The sequence below is a fragment of the Pteropus medius genome, unplaced genomic scaffold, assembly GCF_902729225.1.
Source record: "Pteropus medius unplaced genomic scaffold, Ma_sr-lr_union100, whole genome shotgun sequence".
Classification (NCBI taxonomy): domain Eukaryota; kingdom Metazoa; phylum Chordata; class Mammalia; order Chiroptera; family Pteropodidae; genus Pteropus; species Pteropus medius.
In genome coordinates this window covers 11,485,431-11,498,099 of record NW_024340699.1, presented here as the reverse complement: position 1 = coordinate 11,498,099, position 12,669 = coordinate 11,485,431, and the positions used below count along the sequence as shown (strand labels likewise).

Below are 12,669 nucleotides of genomic sequence, written 5' to 3'. Positions count from 1 at the left end.
ATTTAAATGACCTGGCCCAGAGGTGACACGAGTCTCTTCTGCTCACAACTCACTGGCTAGAACTAGTGACATGGCCCCAGCTCCTCCTCGGGATGCTGGCCCATGACCGCTGCTTCTCCACGCTGCAGCAGGAAGGGGCGGTGCTTCTAACAGCAAAGCTGTTCCGGAAACCTTGGCTCACATCTCCTTGGCCAGCACTGGGACCAGTGGTCACCCAGCAACAAGGCAATATCTAGAGAACCGTAAACGTGAACAGGGCGCCCTGCAGCCCCCAACGAAATGGGGTTCTATTGACGAAGAAGGGGATGAATACAGAGTAGGCAACCGGAAGGAAATGGGTGGACGGGGAATGTCGCTGGAGAATGAGACACTGTTGAAAACGTGGCGACGGAGGCCGAGGATGAACTCGGATTCCAGAAGCAATAGCCAGCCGGGCTCGACTAGGAACTTGGCTTCCCTGAGCCCACCAATTTAGGGACTGGCTGAGTAGTTCCCTAGGTCATCACAAGATTAAAACCAGCAAAGTAATAAAAGCAAAAGTATTATTATTATTATTGTGTGTGTGTGTGTGTGTGTGGCCAACTATGTATGTATGTAGAAACTCTGGATACACATTTATCAAGATTTCTGTCCAATAACAGACTACAACTGAGTACAACTAAGTATCAAGACCACGTTATTAGCTATCGGTTATTGAGGGCCTACTATGTGCCAGGTGCGGCGTATATATTATTTCTAATATTTGTGACAACAAAAGGTAGGCACTAATAACATCCCATTGTACAGCTGAACAAACCGAGGCTCACATTGGTTCGTGGATTGCCGCAGCTCACACAGCCGACAAGCAGAAGTGCTGGATCGAAACCCAACCCAGATTGCAAACTTCTTGGCCTTTTCTCTATATCATACCATGTTGCTTAGTAATAGTTCAAAATGACAACGTGTTAAAAACTGCGCAGCCTGAAATGTTACCTGATGCACCTTTCAGGGAGAGGCGGTGGCGCTATCGATTGGTGCTGAGGACTCTTGCCTATGAAAGTCCTGTTTTCTCAGGGTGTATCTGGATCCAACCAGTCATCAGAGATGCTGGAAAACACCAGAAGGAACCAAACAAAAAGCAGCAGCCAATACATCACAGACAGGCAGTCTCGAGAAGCTCTGGATGCTGGAACTAACACATAGTTGCCCAGCCTAAGAACAGCCCCGGATCTTTGATGGATATACGGAAGCAAGAAAAAAAAGGGCCACGCCATGGGCATGAGTAAGGACCCACAGTCTACCCCGTGTGGGTGTGGGGTCTGAATGCAGCCCTGGGCTCAGCCTTTGGGCTCTGGAACGTTCTTGCTTATGGATCAGGACCTTGGGTTAGAAGGTCAGAAGGTTACCAAGGCAACTCACAGCCTCCTAGTCCAGTTTAGTCATATGTTATGAACGGCTCACTCGATTATACCTGACCCCTCTGAATATTGGCTACATTCTGTCATTTGGTCAAGGGCAGTATCAAAAATCTTAGACGGTCTTATCTTATACTTAGAAGGGCAAATTTCCCATTCACTTATTCCTTACTTTTTTTCATCCACTCATCATATGTTTACCAAGAGCTTGTTTGTCCCAGACACTGTTTTAGGTGCCAGAAACGTGATGATGAACGAAACAGACAATCCCTTTCCTCGTGGAATTTAGGAGTTAGTGGGGGAGACAGGGTAACCACATAACCTCCCAACCCAAACATAAACATGTGACTACAGTATGTATTAAATAATTGCTAAGGACCAGGGATTACGCTAAATAGATTGCTAAAATGGTGCTTAAGCCTCTCCAAGTTCCCAAGGAACTGAGGCTCAGAGGTGACAGTCACATGGCCTGAAGTCACACGGCCCTTAAGTGACAGAGCGAGGATTCCAATCCAGCACCATCTGATGTAAATTCCCAAGCACTAGGCTGCTGTTCCACACCTCCCATGGCAGCCTGTGGCTCTCGTTTCTTCCCAGCTCCTGCCCTTTCTCCCCTGAGATCTGGGTTTGGGCTTTGGCGGTTCCGCCCTCTCAGACGGTCTTGGACATAAAGTACTCCAGCACCTAATAAGTGCAGTTTACTGGGATCAGGCATCTTGTTACAGATTTTCATACGAAGAACCTACCATGATTTTTTTCACCTCATAGATACCTGAAGAACGAGATTACCACCTGGGCCAAAGTTAAAACAATATTCTGTGTAGACATTTCCAAAGGTCCTGGATTATTAGTGTAGCAATGGCGCTCCCTGGTGGCCATTATTGTGTATTACACATTCTTTGACTTTCAGAAGGGAGGGGCATTTGGGATGTGGTAGTGGCTTCCTATTGCAAATCTGGGTGAATAGTAAGCCTCCCCTAGTCTGGATCCCCTTCACGTCTCATCCCCCACACTACCCCATTTATATCCATTCCAGAGACGATGTCACAGCCATAGAGTGTAGCATATTCTGACGGTTAAGAGTTCCAACAACCAGGACACAGGGTCCCCATACCCGCTATGAGATTGCCAAAGGGTGAACCACATGCTGCCAATCTCCAGGATCACTGACCCATTAGGTCATGACAAATTAATCCACCATCTCCCGCTATAATGCTTCTTTTCTGAAGGCTGTGGCTCCAATGCCCCCTCCATTTCCCTCAAACACACATGCGTGCACATGCACATGCATACACACACACACACACACACACACACACACACACACACACACACACACAATGCTCGACCCTATCCAATGATCATAGGAAACAGATCGAAAATTATGCATTCACTCTGACCTAGGTATGGAACTACATGCTAGGGACACAGTGACGGCCAAGTCGTGGTTCCAGCTCTAAAGCTTACACTCTACCATGGGAAACAGGTGACCAGTTAGCCTATAAATTATTCACTTCCAATTATAGTAATTGCTACAAGAATGAGGCTCTGAGTGTCTGTATCAGTGAGACAAGACCAGATTAGGCCTGAGGGTCAGAAAAGTTTCCCCAAAGGAAAGAGCTTTTAAGGTGTGATGTGCCAAAAATGGAGACGAAGCTCATCGAAGGGGGCTTGGAGGAGAATGAACATGCGGACTAGGCAGCCTGAACGGGGTAAGTGGTAAGCGTGGAAAATTAGTAAGAATAGACATTAGGTAATCGTAAGGATGGGGAAGTATTGTTTGTCATTACCTTAATCATTGAGGAAGATTGAGGGGATGTTAAAGGATGAGTATAAACTAACCTGAATGTTTGAGGGTTCATTTAATAGTAAATGTTGGGGGTACAGAGCATCCCAGGTCTGTCTATTCTGCCTCTTCCCAGAAGCTAAGGATATTGAGAATTTAGTATTCATACCCTCTCCCCACTGCTTATTTAAGATAAGGAATAACAATAGCAGACAATTGCCAGGGTTGTGGGCAGGAGCTGAGCTAATACTGGGCAAACGGCTGAAGGAAGGGAAGACAGTGGTGGCAGCTATGGGGTTCCAATGGCGCATTGTGGCTACAAAAAAAAAAAAATCAGGATATAAAGCCTTACCTAGTGTATGATGCCAGCCAGTTCTCAGGATGTGGTGCAACTTATACATTGCAAGATTTGGACTTAGTAAACCTGTGTTCAAATCCTCCTTTTCTTCCTCGAATTACGTGATCGGGGCAACAAACTCGGTGCCTCCATAGTCACATGTGTAAAATAGCAATAATAGTACCTACTTTTCGATGGTTGTGAAGTAGTGTATGTAAAGTGCTTATCAGTATACCTGGCACAATCCAATTACTCATTACTAGTTTATTATTATTATTGACAGTATTAATACCCAGGAGGAAATCCTTAATCATTTCAAGAAAGAATTCATGAAGACAATTTGCCATTATTTTCCAATTTTTCTAAAATAAGTATGCATTGCTATTAAAAATCAGAAGGGGATAAAGACCCTCACTCATGACTGAATAACAGAAATTTGATTAGTCCGCTGTTTTCCAAATTTCCTGGACCTTATTGTCCAAAGAGGCCGCGGGAGTGCACGTTAAAAGCACAGATTGTTAGGCCCCCACCCAGAAAATCTGAATTAAGAAATCCGCTAATCTATAATTCTAATCAGCCGTGGTGATGATTCTTATCATCAGTCGTAGCCGGGACGCGCTAATTTAGAGCAAGGGTTGCAGCGATGGGAGAAAGGACCGCCCTGCCATTAACACGAGGCCCTCCGCCTACAATTCCCACACTGCCCCGCGAACTGGCGACGAGCGGCCCGAAGCCTGCCGGGAGTTGTAGTTTCAGTCGCCCAGACCTCTGCCTATAAGAAAGCCGGTGATGACTGCCGCATACCCCCCGCCCCACAATGCAAAGGCCACTTGTGACGTCATCGGAAAGGCGCCCGGGGGGCAGCTGGCCGTTCCTGCCGCCTGTCCCACCACCGCGGCAGCCTCAGAGCCTGCTCCCGCCCCCTGTCCCGCCGCCGCCGCTCCGTCCTCTTCCCCCGCCACCTCTCCGCGACGCGGGCCCTCTGTCCCTGAGAGGCAGCCGTGCTAGGTCTCCTTCGCGGGCCCGGGGCGCAGCCATGGCGGACGGCAGCGGCGCGGGGGGCGCGGGCGCGGGGGGCGGCGGCGGAGCGGGCCAGGCCTCGGCGGGGGCGGCGGCCGGCGCGCCGGGGGCCGGCGGGGGCGGCGGCCGCACCAACCCGGCCTCCCTGGCGCCCGGCGACCCGCAGCTCATCGCTGTCATCGTGGAGCAGCTCAAGAGCCGGGGCCTGTTTGACAGCTTTCGCCGGGACTGCCTGGCGGACGTGGACACCAAGGTACTGAGGCCGCCGCCTCTCTGCTTCCCCAGCCCAGAGAGAAAAACAAGATGCCTGTACAAATCTCAGCAGTCAGGTCGGACCGCAGGGGGCGTACGCGGAGCCTTCCGAGCGACGCGCACGTGGGTTCGGCTCCCAGTCCCCGGCTCTACGAGCCGGACGGTTTAATTTAGCCCAGCTGCTTCTCTGAACTTGGGGTTTCGATAATGGTTTTTAGAGCCTAACCCCTTTCTTTCCCCAAATGGGGTTCCTTTAAGCCTCTCAAGAACAAACCTCAGTCTGTTGATAGTGGAGAAAGCCAGGTAAGTAAGCGAGAATCGCTTGAATGCAGAGTCATCAATACCGTAGATGTTTCTTCCTTTTCTCTAGCTCAGTGGTTTGCAGACTTGCGTGTGCAGTTGAATTAAGGTACATTGTTGTCGAGCCAGCACCTTTATTTTGTGCTCCATTATTAGCGAAAGGGGATTTGGTGACAATTTTAGAGCCTAGTACCATAGGCCAACCTCCCAGTAAAATGCTATTTAACGCTGCCTAGTTGCCAAGGTCGTTTGTATTCCGTGTCAGACATTCCGTAGTTGCTGGAACACTCACCTCCTCCCTTACCTAAGCTTCTCTAACAAGACAATGGTTGCGAGTTGAGGCCCTGTCACTGGCCCGGCTCTCTAGTGAAGTGATTTCTCTCTGAGCCTACCTCATAGCAAGATTGTGAGCTTCAGAGAAGACCTTAAGGCTAGGGAGACCCAGTCTGTTTAGTCACTGAACATTTATCGGCCTATTTCGCGCCATGCCCTGTAGATACCCGAACGAGTCAGTCACTACCCAGCCCTCAACGCTTGTACTCCAGGGTAGAAAACTGACACGTAGGCCAGATGGTTTATGGAGTGCACGGGCTGCACTGTTATTGTCAAAGCTAGTAACGTGAAGGGGCAGGGGCTAGCCAGGCACATGTTACTGAATTCTTCGTTGCTTTAGCCCCATGGTTTTCAAAGTGTGGTCCTTGGATGAGGAACATCACCTGAGAACTTGTTAGAAGTGCATATTTTTAGGCCCCACCCCAGACCGCTGAAGTATTAGGGGCAAGTGTACTGTAATGTACTTTGCAGTGTATCCAAACTATTAACTGATGGGGGAGTCGAGCGAGGGATAGATAATACAATAAAGTGTTAATGGCAGGAGGGGATTACTCTGTGTTGTCTGGATCTGTGCGTGTTTGGCGGTGACGTTTGCTGTCCTTTTTCAGTAAACTCAAACTGGGTGAGTTATTTTGAATAGTAGAAGGTATAGTATCCGGATACATGGTTCCAAGTGACAAGTCCAATTCTAGTTCCTTAAGCAGAGGAGAGGATCTGTTGACTCCACGGAAGGGCTAAATGGACAAACCGCCAGGAGGGGAGGGCTGCATTTGGACCAGGGCTGCCCCACGGCGCTGTCTTTGATCCGTTCTTAACTGCCGCAGAGATGTCCATTCGATGACTAGTGTCTCTTGATTACATCTTATAGCTTCTTCCTCTAGAAAGGGACTCTCGGCTCCAGTTTAAAAATCCCAAGGAGTGTGTGCATTGTCTTAGCATGAGTCGGGCACCCACCCCTGTGGCCAGGTGAACATGCCCGACCCTTGTAGAGAGGGGAGGATGGCTACCAGGAAACAGGAGTTGCCAGGCCGATAGTACCCAGGCGTGTGTGGATTCTACTTCTCACTCGTCCCCCTGCCTCGTCCTCTCCAGGTTTAGTGGAGAATCCTCGTGAGTCAGTTTTCTTGGCCTTTTGGAAGAGTCCATGCGTGGAGTTAAGGCCTGCTGATCCCTTCATTGATGTCACGTAGCTGACTATTCGCACTTTGGCCACAATAACACTGCCTGATAAACCAGATCTCTCTGGCTTATGACAAGCATTTCCCACGCGGACAGGGCTGCAGGTCATCAAGGTGCAGCTGATCTTGGTGTCTTCAGCTGGTGGCTCAGCTGTAGGCTGCAGGTCGCCCGGGACCGGGTCCCAGCTGTGGGTTGGGGTTAGGTCTGTTACACATGTACTCATCCTAGGTCCCAGGCTGAAGGGGCAGGGGCTAGCCACGACACACCCTCATAGAGGGCCATCAGAGCACAAGCGCCAAGCCAGACAGTGCAGCCACGTTTAAGGTCTCTTGTTACTCACATCCCACTGAGCAGAGCAAATCACGTGGCTAATCGGAGCATCGCTGGGCTGGGGTGGCATCCTCTGCCCACCGTGGGGGGCGGGGGGTGCAGAGCACCACCACACCTGGTTTAGGGAAGAGCCGCTCAGAACACGCGTTCCTCATGTTTACCAAGTTCCCGCGAACTTTGTCCTGATCCCGTTGGGTCAGAACTTTGTCCTGATCCCGTTGGGTGAGACACCGGAGACCAGTAAGTGCCTCTCAGCTCCGTTTTGGGCTTCCGTTTTGCGCCCCACCAGCCCTTCCCGGTGTTCCACGGGCTTTGACTTGCGTCCACATCTTGCATCATGCTGAGGTTCAGGTGGCCCTTCATTTTTTGCAGAGGGCTTTCCTGGGCCCTCCTTTGTTGTTGGGAATACCCTGCAGGTAAGCAGGGCAGTGATATTAGTTTCCCAGATGGATGTAACTGAGACTCGGAAAGGCAGAGCGCCAGTGAGCGATGGAGCCGGTCTAGAACCCGCTCCTCTGATTTAGAAACAGCCTGGGTGCGACCTTGGCTTTGCCGTGTGGGCAGCGTGTTTACTTTTTATAAGTGTGTAATCCCTAAAGGGGGAACAGGACAGAACTAATGAGACCCCCTCGTAGACTTACTTGAAGCGTAAATGGGTTCATAGCATGAGGCATCTGGCATCGCACCACCCCCCATGACATCGGCACTCACATCGGGGTCCCTTCACGTCCGCACCGTGATTCCTGGTCGTGGGTAGCGCCCCGCAAGGTGCGGGAAGCTGCGCTCTGCACGAGTGACCGCCAGGGGCCGCTATGTCGACGTCTCACTGCACCCCTTCTTTCTGATATTTTAGCCCGCTTACCAGAACCTGAGGCAGAAAGTGGATAACTTTGTGTCAACACATCTGGACAAGCAGGAGTGGAATCCCACGATGAACAAAAACCAAGTGCGAAATGGGCTGAGGCAGAGCGTGGTTCAGTAAGTAAGCGAAAGGCGGTCGGTCTCACACGTCAGGCTCGCAAGGAAGCGAGTGCCCGTCACTGGCCAGGGTGGTGGCACTGCACACAGACGTCACATATGGCTTGCAGCAGGCCACCCCCTTATTGAAATTAAGGTCTAAGTGAGCAGAGACTTCAGCTGACATCCTTGCTGGTTCCTCCCACCACGCAGGCTTCCCCCGCACTCCCTGCGGGCGCCTCGGAAGGCATCCCGGACCGCGAGGCGTAACCTCCGCGCTCTGCCGGCCGAGCATCCGTGGGAGCTGGAGCTTGGGCACGAGGGTCTTGCGTCTTTGTTCTCACAAGCGAATGCTTAGTTTTACCACCCGTGTAAATTGTCCTGCTTTCTGATTTGGTCTAGACTGTGTTTGACCTGAAACGTGAATTTGGACGCCACACTGGGACGTGTTCTCTGTGATTCTTGCGCACTGTGAATTTGAGGCACGTGCTAATGCCGTGTTGAAGGGAAGGTTTTCTGCTAAGCCCTGGAGTGCTGTCACCAGGTGAGGCGCTGCAGGCCTCAGCGTCGGCCACCACCCCCGTTCAGGCCCAGAGCTGCCCCCGAGGTCCACAGCGCGGACAGCTCCTCGGGAGGTCTGGCTCTCCTGTGACCCTAAGCGTGGCTGCGTCCTTTAGCTACATGCCACCTGCTCATTCCCTTCTGCTCTAGGCTCCTGACGAGACTTCGTGTTCCCTCACACGCCTTGCACCAGCCTCCAAGGGCGTGAGCCGCACTTTCTTTGTGCTTTGTTCCCCTGACCAGGCTTCTGCAGCCCGCGAGCGGCCCCGGGACTCTGCCTTGGGGAGACAGGGTTGGGGCGGGGCATAGCTGGAAAGCGGTCAGCTTGTGACTAAGGAGGGGTGGCCTCACCTCCTGGCTGACCTTGCCGTGTCCCGTGCTCTCCTCTGAGGCGCAGACTGTGATGTGGGTCTGCCTGTGCTCCCGGCGCTGAGTTTACATTGTGGCTTCTTGCGATAAGCTGGCATCACCCGAGTCCAGGGAGCGCTTCGTTCGCCCCTCACCCGAAGCGGTTGGGGGCCTGTTTCAGCCTCACTCGGCGCTGTGTGCCTTCACTCACCTGGTTCCGTTGCTGTACCTGTTGCCCACCTGCCGCAGGACAGATTTTTACCCCAAGCAAAGGCGCGAATGGCCCCAGCACTCTCAAGTCTGAGAGGAAATAAGTACGACCTACCACGTGCTTGTGACGCTCTCTGAATCTTAATCCCTGAGGACCCTTCCGTTTGACCCTACGTGGACTCTGTTCCAAACTCTCCAGCTGTGTGCTTCCTGTCACCGTACCCCTCCTCACTGCCCTGTCCCATGTGTCCGAATGCATACATCTTGGCTAATTTTTGCTCTGCTGTGCCTTTTAGCCCCTTAGGAGCTCAGAACCAGTTTGTTCCTCGTGTGTTTACTTGCTTGCCTTCGAGATGGCTAGTGCGCGTGATAGGTGACAGTCACAGCTTGAATGCCATATGGAGTTGCTGGCGACATAAGCTCTTGCAGCTCTGACGGCTTTGTGTTGCATGAGGCGGGGACAATAGCTGGTTGCTGCGGGTCACCTCTGCTCTGACTAGGGGGAGAAGAGATGTCGGAGGATGTGGACTCAAGTGTGAAGCTCGCTGGCTTCGACAGTGAGATTGAGGTTTTCACTCACCCCGTCATCAGGTTCTTTCTGACCATCTTGTCACTTGTCCTTTGTCCTTGGGACAGGCTGCTTCGTTTGTTTGGTTCCTTTGTACAGGTGGAGGTGGTAGTGGATGGGATCACGAGCTGGGATAACAGGTGGCTGCTAGCCGTGGACCGCCCCTCAGGTGAAACTGTAACAGCCTGAACTGGATGTGGCAAGTGGATGGCCCTTACCGCCTGAGTGGCTGTAGCTTTGACCAGGTGGCTGTTTATTGGGCTCTCACGTGACGTGTCGGGGACTAGAGTCTCAGGGGCACTACATAACAGAATGATCTCTGTCTCCACAAGGTCGGGGATGTTGGAGGCTGGAGTGGACAGAATCATCTCTCAAGTGGTGGATCCCAAACTGAACCACATCTTCAGGCCACAGATAGAGCGAGCGATTCATGAGTTCCTGGCGGCCAAGAAAAAAGAAGTCATCCTAGCATCCCCTCCAGAGCTGGAGAGCCAGGACCCTGCGGCCCCGTCCCAGGATGCTCCCTAAGGTGCAGTACCCTTCTGGGGTCCAGGAGCATGCATGTCTGACGTGGGGGGCGATGGGTGGATAGGAGACGGGCGAGCCGTTGCCGGGGGTGTCTGTTCAGGAAGGTATTCACGCAGGTGGACTCCCCAGGAGTCATCTTCGCCACGGAGTAATCAGTGTCTTCCTGTGTCAGCGCATGTGCGTCCCTGCCACCAGAGACGAGCGTGTGAACCACAGCTAGACTCCCCGTTAGACACCCGCTGGGGCGGCCGGTGTGCAGGAGGGACGTTCACATGGAAGTCTTGTTTTTCCGAAACTGTTTCAACGAGTCTCGCCCCTGGACAGGAGTTAAGCTCGGGCCTGCGATTTGGATGTAAAATCAAACGAAGCATATTCTAAGGTGGCGTCGTCCTAAATGGGGCCCCACTTCTGCTCTGAGCCCTGCTGGAATTCTGGGTATTTGTGGGGATTTGGTTTTACCACCTCATTACCCTGGGGTTCTTCTGTTACGCATACTTGCTTTTTTATTACATTTGGAATTTAATTGTAAAAATCAGCTGTAGATGCACAAAACAACGCTTTCTTGCAGTGCTTAGAAGACACTGGTAAATGAGAACGTTGGTCACAGGGAGCAGTGGGCTCGTGCTCAGCCACCGTCAGTGACTGCTGGGTGGGTTTCCTCGTCCCCTCCCTCTGCTTCGGTGTCCTGTAAGAGTCTCTGAGCCGTCTGCCACCTTTGATGAGCATGAGCAAGTGAACAGTGCGAAAGCGTCAGGCTCCCATGGGCCCTCACCCCAGAGAGGAACTGTCTTTGTGGCCATGCGGGAGACCTCAGTGCCATTATGGAATATCACTCACTCACCTCACGTCTTCCTAGTTTAACTGTAAATTCCTTTGGGATCATCAAATTAAGTAAACGTAGTCTCTTATCAGTAAGCATTTTGATATGATTCTCTTCTTTTCAGAATATGCCTGACATCTGGAAGTTTCATTGGCTTTGGTGAAGAAATAGATTCATTTCCTAACAGTACGACTTCGGAATGAAGACGGGCCAAGGGCATCACTGATTTCAACCTTGACTTCGGGGCAGGATCCAGATTGAACAGGGAGCAAGTTTGACCTGTGTGCCCCTGCACTATGCTGTTATATGGCCAGCCTGTCTGAGGGGATGACACCCAGTAGACACTACAGAGATCTAAAGAAACACTACATCAATCTGGGGTGGTCCAGAAACGAACCTTTAGACTTGAACTTAGGCTATGTGCGGATTTCAGGGTTTGTGCTGAGGGATAAACAAAAGCCACAGTGAGGAAATGTAACCAGTCTCAAAGGTGTAATTTCCAAGAATGACAGTAAAGGTTAGCTGGAAGTAGGTTTTTGACAGTGCTTATTTGATATTGTTTCTGAGTCACGAACTAGAAAGTATAAGCCATTAGCATCAAATAGCTTTAAAGTTGTGAATGTGAATATCTTGTAGCTGTAGTTTCCTTTCCCCTAGAGGTGACAAAACACAGGACCCTAGCGTGCCGAGGCGGCTGACGTAGGCAGAAGGAAACATTTGCGAGTTCTCTGTCCAGGGCTGCTGATCTTGCAAGGATAGGAAGTCTTGGGTGTGTTTATTCTCGTATTTCTGTTTTTTACAAAAGTGATTAAAGATTAATAATTAGCTTAACTTTTATAATAAAATCATTTGATACTCTGAAGCTTCAACTGCATCTTAGACCCCAGGCTGTGACAGGGAAACCCTTCCGTCTGCCTGCCTGCCTGCCTGCCACCCCTGTGCACAACACATGATTTCATGGTGGTGAAGGACTGGCGGCCGAGACTCGGGGCTGCTTGCACCCCAAGGCCAGCAGACGGTGCTGGGAGTGGGCAGCGCGCCCTCTGCTCCCCCGGACTGTTGCTGACGCCGGTCTTTAGTCGAGGGCAGCGCGTTACGAGTGTGTAGGAGGCGACCTGGAGAGCTCGGCAAATCAGGTGCTCTGAGAAGTTCTGGGTGGGACCTGAGCACCATGCTGAGCTCTGGTCTGCTGCTGGCCCTTCATAAACATTGGCCCGTCCTTGCATGTCAGAGGTTCTCGGTGGCGTCTACTGCTGGGTGTTGTTCAGCTGATACACTGCAACCTACAGTAAGTCCCCACCTAACACCGGTGACCGGTTCTCAGAAACCGCAGCTCTAAGCGAAATGACGGAACAAAACCCACTTCACCATCGGCTAATTGATACAAACGAGTTAAGTTCCCACAGCATATTTCTGGTCGCAGAAGCATCAAACTACTAAATAAAGACCTAAAGCACTCCTAATATTAAACGCTGAAATAAAGGTGAACTCTACATCCATTTGAGAGAGAAATTAAAACAAGGTAATTACTTTACAACCCACTGACTACAGTTCAGGGCCGCAGGGGGCCAGAACCTGTCCCGGCGGCTGCTCAGGGCCAAGGCACGGGCCCACTCTGGACCGGACACCATGCTGTCCCACCCCACACTCGCTCAGACACACCTTGACCCTCACACACACCTGGAGAAACCCACGTGGACGTGGGGAGAACATGCCAAGGCCACACGGACCAGTCCTGGCCACGGA

The 12,669-nt window shown here is 51.5% G+C and overlaps 1 protein-coding gene across 2 annotated transcripts; it reads left to right on the top strand.

Annotated features, from left to right (window-relative positions):
- The first annotated feature begins 4,334 nt into the window (after positions 1-4,334).
- Positions 4,335-11,785, top strand: BOD1 (biorientation of chromosomes in cell division 1). Of its 2 annotated transcripts, XM_039878303.1 has the most exons (4): positions 4,347-4,790; positions 7,785-7,909; positions 9,908-10,104; positions 11,048-11,785. In XM_039878303.1, the coding sequence occupies exons 1-3, from the start codon at positions 4,554-4,556 to the stop codon at positions 10,101-10,103; spliced, it is 558 nt and encodes a 185-aa protein (XP_039734237.1). In that variant the 5' UTR covers positions 4,347-4,553; the 3' UTR covers position 10,104; positions 11,048-11,785. The 2 variants fall into 2 exon arrangements, with proteins under 2 accessions (XP_039734238.1, XP_039734237.1); XM_039878304.1 differs by lacking the exons at positions 9,908-10,104; positions 11,048-11,785 and adding an exon at positions 8,291-9,899 and having other exon boundaries at positions 4,335-4,790.
- Positions 11,786-12,669: the final 884 nt, after the last annotated feature.